The 23871-nt window shown below is 36.7% G+C and overlaps 1 protein-coding gene across 1 annotated transcript; it reads left to right on the top strand.

Moving 5' to 3' along the window:
- The first annotated feature begins 875 nt into the window (after positions 1-875).
- Positions 876-6439, top strand: LOC148014115 (cycloartenol-C-24-methyltransferase 1-like). The gene is made up of 13 exons (XM_087666367.1): positions 876-1331; positions 1818-1884; positions 1985-2058; positions 2221-2305; positions 2564-2619; positions 2725-2779; positions 2981-3028; positions 3146-3229; positions 4387-4503; positions 4838-4921; positions 5235-5360; positions 5801-5898; positions 6046-6439. Exons 1-13 carry the CDS (start codon positions 1243-1245, stop codon positions 6101-6103), a joined length of 1041 nt encoding a protein of 346 aa, XP_087522493.1. The 5' UTR covers positions 876-1242; the 3' UTR covers positions 6104-6439.
- Positions 6440-23871: the final 17432 nt, after the last annotated feature.

Genomic DNA, 23871 nt, shown 5'->3' with positions numbered 1-23871 from the left:
ACTTCAAGATGGCCTTTACTTCTTCATCTTTCTTACTATTAGCATTAAAAAAAAAAAACGATGCTTGGTTGGTGACTATACATGAACTATCCTATGCAAGTGCAACATGTAGAAATGATAAAAATTGGATGTAGAAGTACAATCTTGAGAGCTTTTTCTGGAACTTGGTTCGGCTATTTGTCCCATAAAACTAGTCACTAATACAATAGTAGGATTCATTTAGAAGGATAAAACTCTCTATAATATAGAAACATTCATTTAGTCTATGATTGGCTTGTGAACTTGGTAGTATGGACAATAGTTCTTTTTTAATGTAAACATGATATGTTCATATTAAAGGTAAAAATAGATATTTACAAGTACCATTGGGAGGGGTCAAAACATGATCATAAAGGTAGCTTATAAGCCACATTCTCACCTAGCTTGCAAGGTATGCTGGTGTGCCAACATTGCCTAGAGAGGTTGGTGTGTGTGCTTTTATTAAGAAGGAAAATAGGAAGTATAGTTGAATAATTCTTATGTGTTTTTTCATATACATATAAAAGTTATGTACATAGAAAAATTGAAAGCGTAGGTTAGTTGCTTTTGAGTCATCGAGGCATGCAAGAAACATAAGTGTAGGTTAAGATACTCTTTGAGTCAGCAAGGGATGCAATAAGCAAGTGATACGTAGTGGGTGGATTAGGTGAGCAAAAGCGAAACTAGAAGACTACGATCTATGGGTGAGAGAGAGAGAGAGAGAGAGAGAGAGAGAGAGAGAGAGAGTGTGTGTGTGTGTGTAGGATCTGTGAACATGAGAGAGAGAGAGAGAGAGAGAGAGAGTGTGTGTGTGTGTGTAGGATCTGTGAACATGAGAGAGAGAGAGAGAGAGAGAGAGAGAGAGAGAGAGAGAGAACTCGCTTTATAACGGGGATCATGATGGATTGTTTCATCTTGGAGATATCGATAGTGGGAATACTGCAGGCGCTTCCGTCTTCTTAGCCTGAGTGTTGCAGAATTATTATATTTTCACGAAGAAGAAGAAGATTAGATCAGTAATCGTCGTGCCGTGAGCTGCTATCATTACACATATTCATGCCAATCAACAAGAGGAATCATTAGCAATCATCGGATCGTCAGCTTCGTCTGTATTCCATAGAACTTACATCGATCAACAAGAGTGACAATAGCAAGCAGGAGGAGAAGGAGAAGAGATATAATTGATCGATCAGGGAAAGGTTATAATCTATAGATCATATCTCAATGGCGGGGTTGCTGAAGGAGGCTCGTGACCTAGCGCGGAATCTGGGCGGAAGCATTTCTCCCTCCCACGTCCATGGCAGCCTCCACTCGTAAATATCCTCTCTCTCTCTCTCTCTCTCCTGGTGGGGAGGGATGGTGATATTCAACATCATGGGCTTTTGCTTGAGAGGCCCTCCACACTTAGCTACACATAGTCCAAGCTATACATGCAGTCCCTCCGCAGCTTAAAACACTAATCGTAATATATCAAGGTTTACTTAGCTAAGTGACACGCCCTCAAAAAGGACCATCATATAATACTTGGGCTAACAACCATCAAGTTGCCAGAGAATATAGAAACATCTGTGTTCATCAAAGTGAACATCAATTTGCCTTAGATTCATAAATCATTAAGATGTAATGCCAAGTGAGTTGCTATATTCACTTAGAATTTAAAATGATTATAGATATTCCACATCTCAAGGTTTCTAGATATAATCTAGTAAGAAAACCATTGAGCTAGATGACTTTTTATTGGTCCCAATAAAAAGCTCTCCTTGAACACTAATAAATATTTTTATGCATGCATATTGTAGGTATGAGAACTATCACTCTACTTACGGTGGAGACCTTAACACACGCAAAGCCCATTATACAGACTTGGTAATGCCGTTTTGGCCCTCTTTCTAATCATTATTACTTTACTGTTACTTTTTTCTTCTTGTAAAATTTGTGAATATTGTTTCATTATGATGTAGCATAGGCCAACAAGTACTATAACTTGGCTACAAGTTTCTATGAGTATGGATGGGGTCAATCTTTCCACTTTGCCCACAGGTATTATCAACTCTCTAGAAAATATATTTTATCATGTAAACTCATCATGATAACATTTAGAACAATTTTGTATAATGCATTAGAGTAACTTAAATTTGAACCAAAACATGGCAATGTTGAAAGTTACACAAGAACTAAATTGTCATATATTGTTGGTGATAGACAACATGGTGAGTCATTTCGAGAGAGTATAAAGAGACACGAGCATTATCTCGCTCTACAACTTGGGATGAAACCTGGGATGAAGGTAATAATTATACACCCCCATACTTGATCCTTATTTCTTATAATCCCATAGTGAAGAATATCGGCCCATTTCCAAATATTGTTGGTTTTCCTCTTTTTATTTGGAGCTTTGATTTCTAAGTCAATTAATATTTAACCATATTCATTTTCGAATATCTACAAAATTGACAATTTCTTGTTCACATTATAAGTTTTAAGCTATTGACATATCCTTTGTTAAAATTTTGATTGTGAAAAGAAAAAATGTGATTCTTTGCAGGTGTTGGATGTAGGTTGCGGTATTGGAGGACCCTTGAGGGAAATTGCAACATTTAGGTTTTGCACATTTTATTTTGTAGTGGGATGTTTCTCTTTCCACCAAACACCTCATTTTGACTCACTTTGATACTTTTGATTTTCTGTGTTGTGTGGGGTATGTAGTGGAGCTTCAATTACCGGCTTGAACAATAATGACTATCAAATTAAGAGAGGAATAGTAAGCAAATGATGTGTTTTTTATATAGTGGATGTTTAGTTTTACCCTTGAAAAACAAAGACATCTAAATGTTTAGTTTTACCCTTGAAAAATAAAGGCATCTAAATTAAGAGAAGAAAAAAGTAAACAAAGATTGTTTAACTACTTATACATTCAAAATGTTGAGCTTCATCTCTTTATCTACTCGTAAATCTTTTGCAGGAGCTCAATCAACAGTTAGGCATTGACAAAACATGCAATTATCTCAAAGTAAAAATTCACAACCAGTTTCACAAATTTTGTTCCTTTCAATATAATCTATGACTATTATTCTCCAGGTACAATTAGTCACTTACACATAGTGCATTATGTGCATATCTTTGGCAGGGTGACTTCATGAACATACCCATAGAAGATAACACTTATGATGGCATCTATACAATTGAAGCATGTTGCCATGCACCTGATATGGTAAGACTTCTTTTAGGCATTCAAATCAGCTCATTATACCTACAAGGCTTAGATCTTAGAAATTATGCAAGCATGACAAACTTCCAATAGAAATTTACTCATATAAACCAAAATAGAGTAGTTATATCTCATATGATGACAAACAAATTCATGAGAGGATTGATTTAAAAAATAAAAGTCACTTAAGGAAAACTTTTTAACCAAATTTCCCAATAAACATGGTGCTCTTTGTAGAGCACACATTAGATATGAGTTCATAGTAGTTTGCATTTTCTTTGGAAGTGATTTTTCTTAACTTAGGTTCCATTGTTTAACAAAAAGTGTTAAAGGAAAACATGAAAGGTCGCAACATGTTTATTTTCCTTTGATTTAGCATTGTGCGACTTATATTGTAATGTGCCACCATTTTCATCAATCTTTAGACCAATTGAACCTACAAACAAAACAAAAGGAAGTGGTAAATCCTCAATGCAATGCCTACTCTTTAATTAGTAATAATAAATAGTTAATCATCTGAAGCCACATCCATACCTTATATGTTTAGTTCTTTGGCATGTAAGTTATGTTATAACCTTGCCTATTCTATTATCTTGGACCTCTTCATTCAAAAAATAATTTTCCATCCATCAAAGATGTAATGCCTTATTTTGATAGGATGCACAAAGAGCCATGAGCCATCAAACTATTATTCTTGAAAGTTTCGTTTCATATATATATCTTTTTTAGTTCTAGTCAATGCATTGAGTCTTTTCATTCCAACAATAGTGTTTCTAATTTTGTTTCCAAGGACCATAAAGCATTGTTAGCAAAAGAAGACTTGATAATGAAAAGTGGATTGTGTGAACTCAAATAGAAAGGACCTCATTAGTAGACAATAAGGAAAATAGCCTTGAAATGGCTAAGAATAGTTAGTTAGTCAACCACAATCATTTTGATTTGCATTATAACTCTATGTGAATGATTATGTGTAACAAATTTCTTTTTTCACATTTCTTTCTTCATGGATTTCCTTAGGTCAACTAAAAAAAGTTAGTACATTTTTTCTTCGTCACTATTAACCAAAGGAATTGTTTTTATAATAAAACTAATGTTATGAAATAATAAATTATAGCTAGAGTACCAATTCTAAAGTAAAGATGGGCCACATTGTTTTCTAGGTAGCACTATACAAGGAGCTAAAAAGAGTTCTCAAACCTGGTCAACTATTGGCTGGATATGATTGGTGTTTGACTCAAGATTATGATCCTAATGTCACCATTCATAAGCATGTCAAGGTTTGCCTAGTTCAATCTCTCTCTCTCTCTCTCTCTCTCTCTCTCTCTCTCTCTCTCTCTCTCTCTCTCTCTCTCTCTCTCTCTACATGCACACACAAATACATCTATAGATCTATATGTTTTTTTGTTTTTTTGTTTGTAATTTTATCTCCATTTTTCAATTTTGAAAAAGCCTACTTGTGTATGTGCTTTTTTTTGTATTCAATCATGCATTAATACACATACGTATATGTATATATGTGTATGTAAGTATACCTATGTGCAAGCAAGATTTCTCTAAATGAGTTTGGATTCAAGTTCTAATTGGAATCCCAACTTGTATACTTTGATGCAGGAGGAAATAGAGTTGGGAAATGGTTTGCCTGATTTGTTAACCACTATACAATATGGAAATGCACTAAAAGATGCTGGCTTTGAGGTCTCTCTCTCTCTCTCTCTCTGCCTGTCTCCCCTTGCTTCAATCCCCATGAGTGAGTGAGTGAGTGAGTGTGTGTGTGTGTGTGTGTGTGTGTGTGTGTGAGAGAGAGAGAGAGAGAGAGAGAGAGAGAGAGAGAGAGAGAGAGAGAGAGAGAGAGAGAGAGAGAGAGAGAGAGAGAGAGAGAGAGAGAGAGAGAGAGAGAGAGAGAGAGAGAGAGAGAGAGTGTGTGTGTGTGTGTGTGTGTGTGTGACATAGATGATTTGGCTAAATGATACCCATTCATCACTTGTGTGACTTTTATCTATGCATGTAGGTTTTGATAGAAGGAGACATGGCAGAGAAATCACCAGTTCCGTGGTTTGAGCCATTGAATCCTAATAGGTTTTCAATAAATGGTTTTCGCACGACGTTCCTTGGCCGTTACTTTACACGCAATTTGGTAAGAGAAACCAATGAGAAATATCTATAGTCCTTTATTAGGTGCTGAAGAAAAAATGTTAAATGTTTTATAAGAATAACTACAAGTGGAAATTATTTTGTATGACATCATTTCTATGAAGATGCTACAAACATAAGTCCTTTGATTTTGCCATATTTTGAATACATTGCAAAATAGCATGTCCTATAAGAATACAAAAATCATTTGTAATCATGTGAGAAAGATGAATAATTAAGGTAAAAAAGATGAATAAGTTTGTTAACAAGGTGGACAACATGCTCAAGTTTTTCTATGAAGTATTTGTTTCATGTAACTTCAAAAGTAAATCACAATGTAACAATACTTAGAAGTTTGAAAGATAAAAGAATAAAAATTTAATAGAAAAGTTGGTATTTATTCAACTCACTTTTGTCTATATGTTTCTCTTTTTTCAATCTTAGATTCGATTTTTGGAGTTTAGTCATATTGCACCCAAAGGAAGTGTAGAAGTAAGCAATTTATTGGAGAGATCGGGTGATGCTCTAGTTGCAAGTGGCAAGTAAGTAGTTGCGCACTAGTTATTCATGTTCTCAAATTAATTCAAGTAAACTATCCTTTAGTTCATGGTGGTTCTTATTTTTAAATTCTAGTTCTCTAAAGCAATTCAATATGTTGCTACTAATAAAACAATGATGTGTGGTTGTAGGTTGAAGATCTTTACACCCATGTACTTCTTCCTTATTCGAAAACCATTAGAGTACTAAACTTACAATTATGGATACACAAGATTATGTGTTCAATGCTTTTCGTGGTTGATTTGAGATAAGGTTCAATTATGTCATAATAATAAAATTCTATCAACTTTGCACCAATTGTATGCTTCAATAGAAATATGGGGAGATAGTGATCAAATATTTGATTGTCAATCATTTGATTGAATGATTGCAATGTCGCCCTGTTCAAGATAGTGACTCCATAGCCCTTGAGAACTTAATTTCACTTGCTTATTTTTAGGCACTAGATTTATTTTCTATGAAATTTTGGCTATCTAATATACTTTCTATCAAGATGACTATTCTATTTTGGGAGCAATACTCACATATACTATTTTCTTTGCACAAACTCTTCTCAATCTCTATAATGATCCACCCTTCATTTTTTGAATTATAAGTATGGATTACATGTCTTTAATCTATCATAATATTAATTAAGTGAGTGAAATGAAGTTAATATTGTTCCACATCCTCTATTGGGTTTAAATGTGTCATTTTTCATGCACAATTGATTTCACATGGTAGCCACAATACTTTAAGCTTCCCACATGTAGGTACATGCATTTCTGATCATAGGGTCCTCTGTCACCTCCACTCTCTTTCATCTATGGATGGTAGTGTGGGCTTGAGTGGTGACATGAAAATATCCCATAGGTGTCAAGACGTATGCCTTGAGCCATGATGAGGATGATTCTTTTGTAGATGAAGAATCTTGAGGGATATAATCCCTCTTCAATCGTAGTCACATTTGGACCCACTTATGATCATTAATCAAGCTCATCAATAGTTTTTGATATTAGATATTTATTTAACCTTGTCTTCTTAAGTATTCTATATTGGTGTGAATGATGTTGGTATAACCTATTCTTGCTTTCATTCCTTATGTTCCCCCTATGGCTTCCACTAGTCAACAATGCCCACACAATAAGTCTGAAATGCTTAAGTTTTTCTAATTTCTCTAGAAAGACATGGATGATCCAGATTCTTGTATCCAATAGTTTGAAAAGGTTTATACACTCAACTATCTAGTTCGAGTCAACTCAATAGAGTAGGAGGTAGTGTTTGGGTCAACATTATGGAACAAGGCTCAAGCCTAGTTGGTGGAGTACAAATTTGTTATCTTTGCTACATGTGAAGATGTTGAGAAGGTTTTCTTAAACAAATCCATGGGGATAAGATGGTAAACCAAATGATGGAGAGTTTTCTAATATTTAAGAAGGGTAATCAAGTTGTGGATACTGATGATGCCTTCAGTTCTATACATTATTGACACTCTAGTGCATTGCACTCTATGGCACTTAGCCTAGGAGACACCACACTTACCAACACCTTACAAGACAACAACACCTTAGTGATTATACGAGAGCCACTCTTTTCCATCTCTCACAAGGTTTGCCTACCCTATTCATAAGGGAGGGTTGAAAGGAAGTAAAGGAGAAAGGGGATGCCTTGCATGCACACCTTCAATTCTACATGCATGGCACTACACCCTATTGCACTATAACCCTCTGCATTAGACCTTTGTACATTGCACATTGCATTGCATCCTAGCATATGTACACCACACTTCCATATCACTTGCATACCACTTTCTTGCACACCATATTGCATGTAACTTGCACCTAAGTTTACACATCCCATTGTTAGAATAGCCTGTCATAGTGCATAGTGCACTAGTATATGCATACTATATACATTCAATAGTTTACAATAGTGCATAGACACATACACACCACCTCTATGCATAGAAAAGGAACATATGCTTGTGCATCTACTAGTTTCCTCTTTCTTCTCTCTCTTTTTCCTAACACCCATCCTATTAGCAATGGGCAACAAGGGGAGCAAGGAAAAAGGAAGTTGACACCTTACGCACACTTTCCTATGATCCCATAACTCATTCAAACCAATATGCACTTGGACATCTTGTACTTAGAGTATATTGCATATGTATTCCTAGTGCATATAGTTCATTGCATTTAGTATACCTCGCTAACTTGCACAAGGCCATTCTTGTACTACAACTAACCATTCACCTAGTGCATTGCACCCTACACTAGCTAGCACATTGTGTGTAGTGCACATGATCTAGAAGACATGTGCACTTGTGTACCTACCTTGGTCCATATTTGTCTCACCCCAATGCATACTACATAAATTGCATGACTACTACACACATACACAAGCACCCATACTTGCATCCTTCCATTGCACCTAGTACAATCACCATCTACTACACTTCACACTTTAGCCCATTGAGCACCTTAGCCTACCTTGCATGCCATCTACTAGTATACACACTTATATGCAAAGTATTGTGCATGGCACACATCACATGGAACACTAAACATTAACCCTTGTAATATCCCAAACAATTAGCTCACCCTACACATCCTACTCTTGCACCATTCCAATGCACTAGTGCATGATCTACCCCACACAACATAGTGCATAGTGCACAATGCCTCGTGCATGATGCACACATGTACATGAATGTGCATGTACAGTACACACATGTACACAAGTGCAAGTGTAGCTCACCCTTGACCCACTAAGTACATACCCCTACATCTCCACCCATTTGCACTTATGTCACTCCACCCTAGTGCACTACATTATGCACGAAGTTGTCACCTCAATGTAGAGTGCACATTGCATAGTGCATGATACGCACATGTGCATGGTGGAGAGTCCACATTATATGTGCACAATGCATGTACATAGTGCATAGCACCTAATGCACACATGCTTAAGTACATGCCATTTTAAGTTATTTTAGGGTATTCATCTATCTATATTTGCATAGTTGGTCAAACATAGTTACCTTAATTCACCGTAGTACATACTGCACACATACACATACAATAGCATGCATAGTGTACATGTGCACATATGAACCAACCTACCACAGTCATTTTCCACGCCCTTCTATACACAATCCTTGTGCACTCTATCATGCATGGGTATATATAATAGCCACACCTTCATACCTTATTGCACATACACTAGACTATTAGTAGACTAGTGCATAAATTGATGTACTACCCTAGCTCATGACGACACCCTTAGAAATCTAGATTAGAGCATGTTCCTTTACCATATGATAACCCTCACACAAAATCCATTGCTCTTATGCTAACATATATAGACCCATCCACGTACATACTTGTACCCACATGCTTTCTCATCCATATAGTAGGCATAGAATCCACAAAAAGCAACACACCATCACACCATGTACATATACACAACCTCGCTCAACCAAGAAATTTAAACAATCTAACCATGTGTGAGCATGGGCATTAGGTGGGTCATCCTGACTTGTATGTCAAATGAGGTCTATATGACCGAATGACAAAAAGGTGACCTTTGTGGATCTATCCTTTGGGTTGGATGGAGTAGTTATGCTGGTAGCAACTCGATGCAAAATGCATGGAGTTGTGGGGTTTGGGAGTTATCAAGGACCCCTATTTTGGGGTTTGGGGGCTACAAAAGTGGCCTTGGCTAGGGGGTATCAAGGGGGCCAACACCACCTTGATGAGGGTTTGGGAAAAACGCCCTCTGCTTGATGATAAAGGGAATATTCCTTGGCCAACTAGGGGAGATTCATAATATGGTAGGACATGCTGACTAGACCACCTTCGCAAGCTATAAAAGGAGGACCCCTCTAGATCTATCATCATTTTATCTTTCACCCAGTTAGAGTTCTTCCAACTACCCTTTAGCTCTTTGCCTACCATCTATCTAGATCACTATCTAAGCTTCATAGTGAAAGCACATAGGTGGAAAGAGCCATCTTTGTATGAGTTCCTTTGAAATTAAAGTAGTCTCTATTCTTCTCATACTTGCTATGTATTCTCTACTCCTTTCTCAAAATAGGGGGCTATGAGGAGTGAAAAGTACGTGAGATGCAAGGGCTTCAATAGCAAAGAGGAGAAATGTCATCTTTTGCATGAAGTAGTAGCACTAGTACATTAGGTACTACTATTCATCTACCAATAATTCAAACACTGAGGATTCATCCACCAAACTTCAGCAAAGGCAAGTTGGAGATAAAAAACTACACTTTGTGGAAGTTTAAAATCACAAGTATCCTTGATTCTTATGAGCTTCTAGAGATGGTGTTGGGGATGGACTAACCCAAAACCACAACCCACCTAAATTCAAGTGTCAATATTCCACCAAATGCATATCTTTTATGAGCTAGGAATGAATGAGTGCAGATGCATTGTATGCCTTAATTACAAGTTGTTTTGGTAGTGTTTTGACCTTGATTTAGCATCATACAACCAAGGCATTAGAGGCTTGGAACATATTGAGGAGTTCGTACAAAATTCGACATCAAACAAGGATTCAGAACTTGGAGAATCAACTAGTAGCATAGAAGTTTGCTAAAGGAGAGATAGCTGAAGCATTCATCACTCAGATCAAGAATCTACATGATTAGATGACTTGTATTGGGATACAAAAGTCTAGTGAGAAGCTAGCTCACAGGTGTCTTTGAATTTGTTCACCAAAGTTTAATGGATTGGTAACTCTCTTAAACACTCAGGTGAGATCCCAAGCTTTGACATTTGAGGAATTTTGTGCACTACTAAGGAGAAGGAGATTAGGCTTAAAGCCCAATAAGGTAGTAGTAGTGGAGAAGCTGGAATTCTCTGCCAATACGAAAGAGAAAGATGGTTCCTCTACCAACAAATACAAAAGAAGGAGAGTAAGAAAAAGTTTTTAGGAGAGTGTTTCTACTGCAAGAAAAGAGGACATACAATTGCATATTGTCATGTCAAGAAGGCAGATGAAAAGAATGGAACCATCATAAAGACTAAAGGGAAGGATATAGCCCAATACGTCTGAAGTAGAGTTGGAGCCATTCATGGTGAACATTGAGAAAGTGTGTTCCTCAGCACAAGAAATATCTAACACTGACTCATGGATATTGGATAGGGGCCCCTCCCATCACATGACCAACAAGAAAGATCTATATAGTTCTATGAAGCCTTTGCAAGAACCCATTATTGTGATAGTTGGGAATGATGCAAAAAGCCCTATTGAGGATACAAGTACTATTTTTCTTTGTTACTACACATGGTAAACTCAAGAATCTTTAAAATGTGTTGTATGTCCCATAGATTAAGAGAAATCAGCTATCAAATTCTTCTATAATTGATATTGGCCATGAGATGAGGTTCACTAGGATAGGTGTAAAAATTATCAACAGTGCTAGTAAAGTTGTCAGCAAAGAAGAAAGGAGGAACAACATGTATGAGCTAAGTGCTCTTATAGCAACCGCTGGTGTGGGAACAAGTAAACTTTGGCATTAAACATTTGGTCACATTGGTTTTGCAGTGTTGAAGGAGATACATACATTGCATATGGTTTCTCACCTACGTGCAATAACTAAAATGAAGGAACTATGTGAAGCTTGTATAATGGGCAAGTGATAGAGAAAGGTATTTGCACAAGAAAGCAAGAATAGAGCAAAGGATCATCTAGAGTTGATGCATGCTAACTTGTGCGATAAAATGCCTACAAAAGCATTGGTGAAATCTTCTCATTTTATGTTTATCATCGACGACTACAGTAGAAAGATGTCGATGTACTTCCTTCATGATAAGGCTCAAGCTTTGGTAAGTTTAAAGAATAGCTAGAACTTGTTGATAATGAAATAGAGAAAAGTGTGAAGAAGTTTAGAACAAATGGTGGTGGTAAGTTCAACTCAAAGGATTTTGAAAAAAATTGTAAAGGGATTAAGCATCAATTGACGATGCCTCATATGCCTTACCAAAATGGCATCATTGAATGCCAAAATTGCATAATTATGGAAATGGCAAGGTGCATCCTCAATGGCAAGATATTGCCTAACCAATCTTGAGCAAAAGCCATTAATAATATAGTCTATGTCCTCAATCTGAGTTACACAAAGGCTCTTAAGAATAAAACTCCTCCTGGAGCCTATTCTAGTAAGAAACCATCTATATCATATTTTAGGACTTTTGGATGTGAATGTTATGCACATGTTCCAAAGAATAAGAGAAACAAGCTAAATCCAAAAAGCACAAAATGTATCTTCTTGGGTTATAGTGATGAGAAAAAGTATTACAAATTGTATGGCTAAGAGGCAAAGAGGATCATAGTAAGCTGTGATGTGGTGTTCAAGGAGCAGCCACATATAGTAGTGGAGGAGGAGAATATAAGTTCTTACACTTTATCATCGAGCAAATAAGTAGTCCACTATGAATTTTTCCTAAGAGTTGCCCATACTCTCAAGGACAAGGAAGCATCTCTTTGGATGATGAGAAAAAACTTCACAAAGCTATAATCACGCCATTGAAAAAGCCATTGCCATAATGGGTGAAGCAGCTCTATGATCGCAACAATCCTATGCCCACCACAATTGAGGAAAGGGCAGATGGACCAAGGAGGTCACTAGAATAGAGGAGCAAAGAAAGTCTTTTTCTCACATAGTCAAGATGGCCATGATGGATGAGATTATGAGAGAAGTAAAGAAGCCAGTAGACTTGCTAATCCAGCATGGAAAGTAGCTATGCAAGATGACTATGACAATATAATGAAGAATGACACTTGGAAGCTAGTGGATTGGTAAAAAAAGAGAAAGATTATTGGCACCAAGTGGGTTTGGAAAGTAAAGTACAAGGTTGATGGCAACTTAGAAAAGCGCAAAGCCATATTAGTTGCATTGGGAATTTCACAAGTTGAAGGATTTGATTTTCAACAATCATTTGCTCCAATTACTAGAATGACCACTATTTGCATAGTACTTGTAGTGGCTATTAAAAAAAGTGACTAATTTACCAAATGGTTGTCAAATCAGTGTTCTTGAATGGTGACCTCAAGGAGGAGATGTATGTAGCTCAGCCCCACTAAGGTTTGAGTCCCCCATTTTGAGAACAAAGTTTTTAAGCTGAAGAACATATTGTATAGGCTAAAACAAGCCCTTAGAGCATGATACCAGTGGTGGATAGATAAATTCTTTCTAAGTTTGAATTTCAAAAGATGTGCCTCAAATGCTAGCTTGTATGTTTACAGGGATAGTGAAAAGTTTGTACTAATTGTCCTATATGTGGAGGACCTTGTTATTGCAGATGACTATGAAGATATAATCCATCAAACTTGAAAGACTTTGAGCTCGGTTTGAAATGACAGACTTTGGCTTGTTGCACTATTGTTAGGGGATTGAAGTGGCAAAATTTTCATCTCTCAAAAGAAGGATGCATGGGAGATCTTAAAAGCATTTGGCATGACTGAGTGTAAGGAGATAGCTACACCTATGGAGGTCAATGTGAAGTTATCCATTGAGGATACATTAGCAGTAGTAGACATTGGGAGGTACAGGAGGTTGGTTTACAACCTTATCTACTTGTGTAATACCAAGCAAGAAAGCTATTTTATTGTTGGTATTATGATAAGGTTCTTGAAAAACCCATGAGAAAGTCATTGGAAAATTGGGATGCAAGTGCTCAATTACTTTGAGGGAACTCTTGACTATGTATCACATACAATTCAGGAAGTGCTCTTATGGGAAACTATGACTCAGATTGGGTAGGTGATAGTGATTTGAAAACATCAATTTCTAGATATTATTTCTCTTTAGGTTTAGAAATCTTCTCTTGGATAAACAAGAAGCAACCAACTATGGCATTGTCTTCGATCGAAGAAAAGTACAAGGAAGCTTGCTTTGCTGCATTTGAAGCAATACAATCTAGGGAGGATCCTATCACATATGAAAGTATAGGATGAAGATCCAATAGGGATAAGATGTCACAACTAGAGTTGCATCACCATTTCCAAATATCCAATTTTTCATGCATGCACCAAACACGCTGAGATCCTCGGGGGGGGGGGGGGGGGGGGGGGGGGGAGGGTTTCATTCATGAATATATGTATATATAATAGGAGTTCAAAATAAGGGGTTTTTAAAACACAATTTTTATACATTTTTAACATATTGAAGGGTGTCATATAAAGGGTTACTTATAGATTGAATAGAAAGGGGTTGTGTTATATTCAAGAAAAATTCACAGATTAGGATATTTATAAATAAGCCATGAATGCACGTAATATACAGAAATATATATAGTGAACCCCTCGAGCTGAGATCCAATATCACCATGTGCATGATTTGATCAAGGATGGGGATAGTAGAGCTAGTCTACTATCCAATGGAGGTGAATGGAGAAAATATCTTCACCAAAGCTCTTATGAAGGATCTCCTTTAAATTCATATTCAAAAACTCACCATTGCCAATAATGTAGTTCACCTATGGGGGTGGACATTGAGGGGGGTATTAGATATGCTAAATGCCCCACTGTGGTAAGATGCCACCAATGATCCATGGTGCTCTAAGTTCTAAGGCCCCCATTATGAGAGGAAGTCATGTGTGAGCATGGACATTGGGTGGGCCCTAACTTGTATGCCATATGAGGTTTATGTGATCAGATGGAAAAAATGTGACCTTTGTAGATCTAGTTTTTGGGTTAGATAGAGTAGTTATGCTTGTAATAACTTGAGGTTAAATGTATTGAGTTGCGGGGTGTGGGAGTTATTAGGGGCCCTTATTTTGGGGTTCAGGGGTAATGGAAGTGACCCCTAGCTGGGAGGGTCTCATGTGTGGGAGTTATCAGGGGCTCTTATTTTGGGGTTTGGGGGTTGTGAAAGTAACCCCTAGTTGAGGGGTCTTAGTGGCCCCCTGATGGGGGTCTAGGAGGAAATGCCCCCGCTCGATGATAAAGAGAATATTCCCTAGAATATTTCTTGGTCAACTAGGGAATATTCATAATATTGTAGGACATGTTGACTAGACTACCTTCCCAGGCTATAAAATGAGAACCCCTTTAAAGCCATCGTCAATCTACAATTAGAGTTCTTCCACCTACCCTTAAGCTCTTCCCCTATCATCTTTTTGGATCGCCATCTAAACTTCACAATGGAAGAGTATGAGTGGATAGATCCATCTTTGTATTAGTTTATTTGAAATTAAAGCAATCTTTGTTATTCTCATATTTGCTTTGTGTTCTCTACTCCTTGCTCAAATTCTATCTATTGTGCCATGTAATTCCTACAACCCCAATTTTTGCTAACCACAATACAAACAAGATTTCAATTACCCATACTAGCTTGCATAGCTAACACCACCCTTAGCCTTACTAACTCCTAGGAGAAAAAACAAATAATATCAAGTAATTAAATCAATCCCTTAGGGATCACCAGACCATTGGTGCTAATCATTACTCATCCTCCTAATGATGCTCTCATCTAGTACATTAAAGAACCAATAAGAAGTATACTAACCCCTTTATGTGCTACAATGAAGAGGATTATCTATCCTAATGGAATGTCCATCATAATGTTAGGACAAGAAAGGGGCAAGGAATGATTCAACCATGAGAAACAATAGCTTGCTAGAAATGTGGACAGCTAAGGCATGTTCTCATACTATCTAGAGAGACAAGAACAACCAAAAGAAAATGATGTAGACCAACAGTGCCTTGAATGTGGAATCACTCACATGTATCAAGATTTCTCAACACAAAATCCACTCATAGCAATGCAATCCTACCCTTGGTACCTTGAGTCTCTTTGCCATTGAAATGATCAATGAAGATACCATCTTTATTCCATCCAATACCATCACAACAACATAAAGTAAGAAAGGTAGAGTCACCATTGAGGGGCTCGACCACAATAAACATGTTAATGGTAGGTCAGAAGAACACTAAGAAAAGACAAAAGCACACTCATCTTAAACTAAAAATAAAAGACTTAACTACTCAAAAAGGCATAGCTCCAATTTTGAGTCCCAAAAGTGCAATAAGGATGCCCAAAATAGGGAAGGATACTACAACAAAGGTAGAAGAATACCACGATATTAGGTAGCAATTGACTGCAATAGATAAGTTGAAAGAATGAGTAAAAGAAGTATAGAAGGAATTACCAACGGGAGACCATCAGTCTCCTTGGAATCTCTAATGCTTTGCATGTGACTTTGCCTACCCAACCCACAAACCTTGGTAACTCTACCACCAAATCAATTTAGTTTGGCCAATATGTGTAGAAGAAAGAGATTACCACTTGAGATGATACAAGGCAACACAAATTCTAGTATTAGGAGATAGAGCCTAGTGTTTTATCAATCCTTTCCTCCACCATATTTATTGATTCTTCTTAGTGTTTTGATGAAGTAAAACCCCATCATATGGGAGATATTCAAGAGTTGGATGGATAGAGCTATTGCATGCTAATTTGATTAGTTTTTTAATTGTTTTTGGCTATTCATTTGGAGCTGAATTGTTTGTTAGATACATGATTTTATGGATTTTATGTCTTTTTTTAGTGTTTTGGATGATTTTATTTTGGATTGAATATTTTTATGAGCTTCTTGAGGTTTTGGTTTGTTTTCTATGAGTTTGATATATTTTTTTGGGTGGTGTTTGGTTATGATGTATTTTGTTTGTCTCTGTTGAACTCATTTGTTCCTTTTGTTTGAGCTTTATATTTTTCAATGGATATATTGTATTGTGATTGAAGATCTTTTGGATGTATTTTGGTTGATTCATATGGGTTTTGTTTGGGCTAACTAGGTTTCATTGAGTTTTATTGACCTTATATAACTTCTATGAGCTTCCGTATTGCTTATGTAAGCCTCTGCATGTGACCATTTATAATTTCATTTGATGGGTTATTAGCTCGGGGATTTTTTCTATTTTTGAAAGAGGATAATACATTATCTTATTATCTAGTTCAAGTGAAGATAGTAGCAGTTAAAGACTGAAGCTCAAGACTTAGAGTGACAGTGTAGTTGTTCACTAGAAAGAGTGACTATAGTGGCTTTGGTAGCTATTCATATCAGACATTCCCTTTGGAAGGTAACACCACAACTAAGAGAGGATTTTTTTTCATCATTTCATTGTATCTTTCCATGAGAGTGTGAAGGAGAGATCTTGAGATAGAGATAGTCATTTTTAATGCAAATATTCTATATGCATACGAATTACGAGACTATGAGTGCAAAAGACTATGGATTCTTTATGAAAGATCTTATCTAAATACTATGTGATCATTTCTATTCATATACTTTTCTTTATGACCTCTTTCTTTGTGGATTGTGAAAATGGAGAATAGTATGTATTTTTATTGAATCTATTAGTGTGGACAATATATTATATGATGCTATGTGAAGTTTTTATTTCCATTTTCATTATTTGGGTCTATATGAAGATGAAAAAGTTACTTGTTGATGCTACAAGATATTTTTTCTTGTAGTATTCTCCTCATTTCCTTGGTGTTCTCTTGAGATATCTATGCTTTCATGCACTGTTAAGGAAGATTGCAACCAACAAGCATCCAAACAAGTTGAAAATGGAGAAAATGGCACCATGGAAAGGAAAAGAAAGGAAGTACATTTGTAGAATCCCTTCTACCCCAAAAGAATTGAAGAAATTCATTTCCAAAGCCAGTTTCTACAATAAATTTATTTTTCAATGGGACAACACAATGCTATTCTAAATGCATGCCCTATATGATAGGTTTTTCTTGTTATCTTATGAAGCTATAGAAATGTGCACCATTATAGCTAGGTGTCTAGAAATGTGCACCATTGAGAGGGATAGGGCTTCATTGAGGACCTAGCTAGGTTATCAATGAGGGATTTTGGATTCATTGAGGACTTGATAGACAATATCAAGTAGGAGAAAATGTAGAAGCTTCAGGAGTCTTGATAAGTAGAAGGTCACAAGAATAAGAAGGAAAAGAGGTGCAATCTGTTTGTGGATGCACAACAATAGGATATGTGGAATGCTTGGTGCATTGATAACCTCCTATTCATCCAACCAAAAACTCAATGGTAGTTGGTGACTTTTGTTTTCTTCATGACATATACTATCAAAACCCTTAGAAGATGGTATTATGAGGGTATTATTAGAATGATGGCACAATGGTTGTTCTAAGGCGGATGAGTTTTGTCAACTTTAGAACCAAATTCCTTCCCTCTATGGTGGTATGAAAGTTGATTTCAATAACTATACGAAGGAAGAAGTTGGAGAAATGTTGGCAAGAGAGTCTTTTAGAGACTAAAGTAAGCAAGAAACCCTCTATTCTCTTTTGTTGCAACATACAAAATCTGGGTAGAGCCAATTCTCTAATGAATGAGTCATTAAAGAGACAAGCATTGGAGAATCCCTAGAGTTATATGAGAATACAAAAAGCTAAGGCCAAAGTAGAAAATGAGCAAGCAGGAGAAGAATCCTTTGAAACCCTTGCAACACTTTTTACAAAAGTCCCAATGGCACAAACAAAGTAAGGTACCTTCCTAGTAAGATATGTCTTGGAAATGTTGATGGTAGGCCTATCAATGTAATCAAATTGCCAATTTTCAAAGGAGAGTACAATGAAGATTCCAATTCTCATGTAGGAATTTTATGGTAGCTTGTGTGGCCAATAATGTTGGGACCCAAAAGCATTGGTTGGCAGTATTCCCTACCATTTTGAAGAGAGTGGTGTTTTATGGTACAAAAGGTAAGAAATAGGAACTTTCAACACATGGGATGATGTGAAGAAGGCTTTCCTCACCAAGTTCAAGCATGAAAGCTTCAAAGAGTGGATGAGAAAAGAGTTCATGAATTTAGGCTAGTTAGCTAGAGAATTTGTCAAATCTTATGCCTTGTGAATGGAGTCTATATTGAAAATATAGTCTACCCATAATCTACATGAAGAAATCCACAATGTAGTATTTCTTAGATGCCTGTTAAGCATAGGTACAAAACTTTGTGGAGCTAGAAGATAAAAAAATTTGCAAGCTCTAATGGAATTAAGAAACTGGAGCCCTATCCCTCTCAATGTGAGGAGTTTTGTATTAGCCTAACTTCATTCTTGGGATTGTAATAAGTGTCTACAATGCCTTAGTATGGTACTCCAACCTAGTAATGGCCACATTTAATGCCTATAATGATGGATCAACCAAAGTAGCAATGGCATCTATAGCCCCACAACAACAATGGAGCCCTACTAGTAATTGGAGCATGTAGTAGCCCATTCAAAGAGGCACTTCAAATCATACCCAACCCAACCTATTTATGGCATAATCATAAAGATACCTAAGAAACTCACTGCAAGAACATCAAGAGGAGAAAACTTAATGTATTTATTATCAAACTTGGTCACCAATATAATGAAGGAGCTAATAGAACAAGTGTGGACTTTGAAGATGAATACTATTAGAGCCTCTAATACTATAGGAGCAAGAACAAATGCCCTTAGATCAAATACTTGGTATCAAGAATGCCACCAAGTGAGATATTTAGATAGTGAATGTAAAACCAATAATCCTATGAAACTTTTGTTCTTCCTATCTAAGAAAGAACCATATGGAGGACATTTTCTATGTGAATGAGATGAATCAAAGGACAAAGGGCACACTAAAAAATACTATCCTAGTCCAACTCTTGTGAATATAAGCCGCACTAATACCCAACCCAAGGTTCACGAACTACATCCAACTTAGTGGAGTTAAAAGTAGCCATGATAATGTATGCCAAAAAGAAAGAAGTCATAGTTCCAAAGAAAAATAATCATGCAATAAAAGTTGTGAAATCCAAACTACCAATAGAACCAAAGAACAACACAATAAGAATGCTATACAAGGTACTAGAGTACAACAAAGGATTTCAGAGATAGTTTAGGATGTAGAAGACAAGATCCAAAAAGAATGCTTTTAAAAAAAAAGACCCTTGTGATATTTATTTTGTAGATAGCTGGGTAATTGTTTGATTGATCAAACGTGAAGAGTTTAGAAAATCAGGTAAATGTTATGAGAGAACCTAATTTTGAGTTCTTTTTTGCACATTTCAATAAAAATATGAAAATTTTTGGATGTACGGGTTCATTTTTGAGTTTTCAAGCCCAAAAATTTAGTTGGGCCACTAAGGAAACCTCCAAAAAATATCATTTGGGATAAAACTATCCCCTATTTTTGACCTTGTGACCAATAGACATAAGTAGTGGAGATATCTCTTGCCTTAGATGAAGTAGTGATGCATCTTGTTCTTGAAGAGACAAGGAACATGAAAATGGGTATTACCGCACTATCTAGTTATCTCGATGAACTAGTGAGCCACATATAAGAGTATGATCTAATAAAGGATCTAAATACATTCCAACCAAACCTAAATGTTTTCCTCCATTTGTCACAAAATATAGGATTGCTAACCCTACGACTACAACTAAGGTCAACAAAACTCCAAAGTTTGTGAAGGAAGTGGATGTGATCAATGCCTTCCTGGATCTTACTACTCAAGAGACTTCCAGATGGATTGAAGGATGTTTCATTGATAATGCATTAATCGATGGAGTCTCTTCAATAAACATAATGACAGATGTAATGGTGAAGAATTTGGGATTGCAAGGTATGCAACCTACTCATCAGTGGCTCATAAATCCTCTATGTATCCTCCCATATGTCAAGACCACTTTGGTAGGAAGATATTACTAATGGTTGTCCTATCTTGTGTTGAAACCTAACTTATAGAGAAGCTTTGACCCACACCTATTAGGAAGGCATCCATTTTCTAAAGCAAGCACAAGGACTAATTGGTTCAAAGAAACCATAACCCTTAGTAGGAGACCAAATAAAGTAGTACTAAAGTTATACGGCTCTCAAGAAGGAAATTGATCCACATCCTTAGAATTCCCTTTGGATTCTACTAACAAAATAAAAGATAGAACCTTTGCAAAAGAAGAGGTTGTAAGGAATGGTGTAACTTTGAAGTCAGTTCCAACATGGAGATTGATGGATGGATACACCATTCCCCTTCTTATATGGCCACTTTGGAGTATGAGACAAAAGAAGAGTGGAAACAAAAAGCCTATTATTCTCATATAGAGCCCTAATACAAGTAGAAATAGAGAGTGAAGAGGATGAGTCAAAAAGTGGTAAATAGGAATCCATACAGTTAAAAAAAGAACTGATGATGAAGAAGTCACATTGGCATTAGCTAGCAAAGACTCCATGTCGATGGATGAAATGATTGTGCTTCCTTTTGTGCTGATTAATGGTCCTCACAATGTGTAAAAGATGTATTAGAAGTGGATTAAACAAAATAAGATCTCCTTTATCAGTGGTTCCTTCCACCTTGACCCCCATTAACCCTTTGCAAATAAAGATGATTATTGTGACATGTGCAAAAGAGCACCAAACCAAAGATAGTAGAGAAGCTCAGAAATTTCATGATGTATCCTCAAAAGAAGAATCCTCTGGTCAAGAACTGGTTCCATTTTAAGTACATGCAACTCCATTTTAGCCCCCTGTGGTGTTAGAAAAGTCAAAGCCTATATCGCAATCAAGGCCAATTCTAGTGGAGCATAAAAGGAAATGGCAACTCCCTTAAAGGACTTTGACCTATACAATGAAGTTGTATGAGACACATTCATAAAAGAAGTGGAAGGTGAGGAGCGCTTGCTCCTTATAATTGCTCCTTATAAATAGACATGAAACTTAACATAATCTCAAAGTGGGTAACGGTCTCCCTAAAGAGGAGTTAATGGTCTTTTGTGAACTATTAAAGGGGAACTTAATGTGTTTGCAAGGTCCCACAAGGATCTTAGACTTCATTGTATGTTAGCATCACATCAACTTGGAATGTGATGGCAATAAGCTTGTATTGATGCAAGGAGGCATATTCCATGGTGGATTCTGTGAGACCATGGTGGATTTCATGAGGTTTTGCGGTGGATTCCGTAAAACTATATTTATTTGTCGGGGCTCGTACACAAGGTGGATTCCTTGTGTCAAAAGTTGACGGGGATGCTTGTCCTTTTTGGGTGTCATGTTAATTTAATGTGCAAGTGGGTGATTCCATAGTGGGTGATTCTACAAAATACATATTTAAATTAATGGACGTTTATGAGTTTAGAGTGCGCACTTGTATTAAATTAAGGTTAGGACAGAGTTCCAACCTATTTATTTATTTTGTAGCTAAAGACTGTTAGGTATTCACTTTTTTTAGTTTAATTTTATTATTTTCTAACAATTGTGAATGCTTCAGTTTATGTGTAGAGTAGGCGACGGTGACGCTGGGAAGCACTAAGCGATAGCGTGTATTCAAGTTATTTAGAAGAAATTATCATTTTTGATGGGTACACATCTCAGGCATGGCACTAATATTTATTTTGGCGCATTTATTTATTTAAGTGCTTGATATATATTTATTATTTTGCATGCACATGGGCGCACGGTTTAAATATTCATTATTGGACATTGTATTTGGGCACTACCTGACTCTTGGGCCGCCCAACCGCTTTATTCTCTATTTGGACAAAATCAAACACAAAAGCTAAAGCATACTAATTGTAAAATTTGGCTATTTTTAAGCTTGAAGATGAATAAATTATTAAATACATGCTTTGTGGAGCGCTCACACAAGGCATGGGGGGAGATTGTACCCAGTTGGTCTTTTTGCCTCATGTGGTGCAAGTCTATTCTCTTGAATTTTGAGCTTAAAGTAGAGTTTTTTGTTCTTGGGGACCTTTCGACGCTCGCTACGTACGCATACAGCTTTCGATTTGCACACCAGTGGTATCAGAGTGAAGCTAAGATCAAGGGCTTCCAATCGCTTACCATCTCGCACGAAGGCAAAGCTCCTAGAATGAATGAGCTCTATAGTCAGTCTCACAATAATTCGTCAATACCAGCATGTTCGTGGCAGTGAAGGACCCCTTCCTGTGCTGTTGGATCACAAAGGACCAATCTTTGACAATAGAGGACCACTTCCCAAGCTCCTCCATCAAGTCTTTTTTTTCTCAGAGAAGAAGATAAGTAAATTTTCATTAGTTTGGAGGTTACAAAGGTTAATAAGCTTATTAAAAAGCTTAATCTTATCAATTCAAGTAATTGCGATCGGAACACGTCCTACACGACGACAAAACGGCGAGTACATCCTCTCGACCTGCGCGCTGTCAAACGATTAGTTGAAGCTTTTAGTTAAAAATCTTAAGTCAAAGCCTAAGCTTTATTGAAGCTTAAAAACCTTATCTCTCTAAATCTGTTCTTTAGCGGCTGTTCTTATTGCCATACTTCCAAATCGATTTTACACTTCTTTGCAAGCCTCTGTTCACACCCCTGCTATGACCAGAGATAATTTCCAGCAAGTAGATTGCTATACACTATCTTCACGGGCAAAGAATTAATCGAAGAAGGATTCTAGCAACTTCCGTATCTGTAAAGAAGAAAGATCCCTAAAAGCCATAAAAAAAAAAAGAGCAAGCCTTGTAAACCCGACTTTGAGCTATGCTCATCCCACTAACAAGATTTCGAGTGTGTGAGGTTGTTTAAAATTTTAAAAAAGAAGAAATATTCCTAAAAGCCATTTTAAAAAAAAGAGCAAGCCTTGTAAACTCGACTTTGAGCTACACTCATCCCACTAACAAGATTTCGAGTGTGTGAGGTTGTTTAAAATTTTGCAGGATGACCGATCAAAATATGGAAGATTTTATGGCCAAAGGTGATTTACCGGAACCAATGATGGAGCAAAAAATGGACCTAATTATGATGTAGCTTCAAGATGAATGAAGAGCACGTCAAAATTTGCAAGCTCAATTGGCCACTCTTCAATGATCTACTGCCGATCAAGATGGACCACAACCTGAAGACGTTATATGACGTACAATCGATGTGACACTTGAAGCACAATCTATTAGGAAAGAAGCCAAGATAAGTAAAAGAAATTTCAAATTCTATACTTTTAATGGGTTA

Source organism: Lygodium microphyllum, chromosome 25 (assembly GCF_053477565.2).
Source record: "Lygodium microphyllum isolate KBCC chromosome 25, Lygodium_microphyllum_v1.1.10, whole genome shotgun sequence".
NCBI lineage: Eukaryota > Viridiplantae > Streptophyta > Polypodiopsida > Schizaeales > Lygodiaceae > Lygodium > Lygodium microphyllum.
Note: the sequence above shows the minus strand (reverse complement) of the source record. Positions and strands in the feature narration are given on the sequence as shown.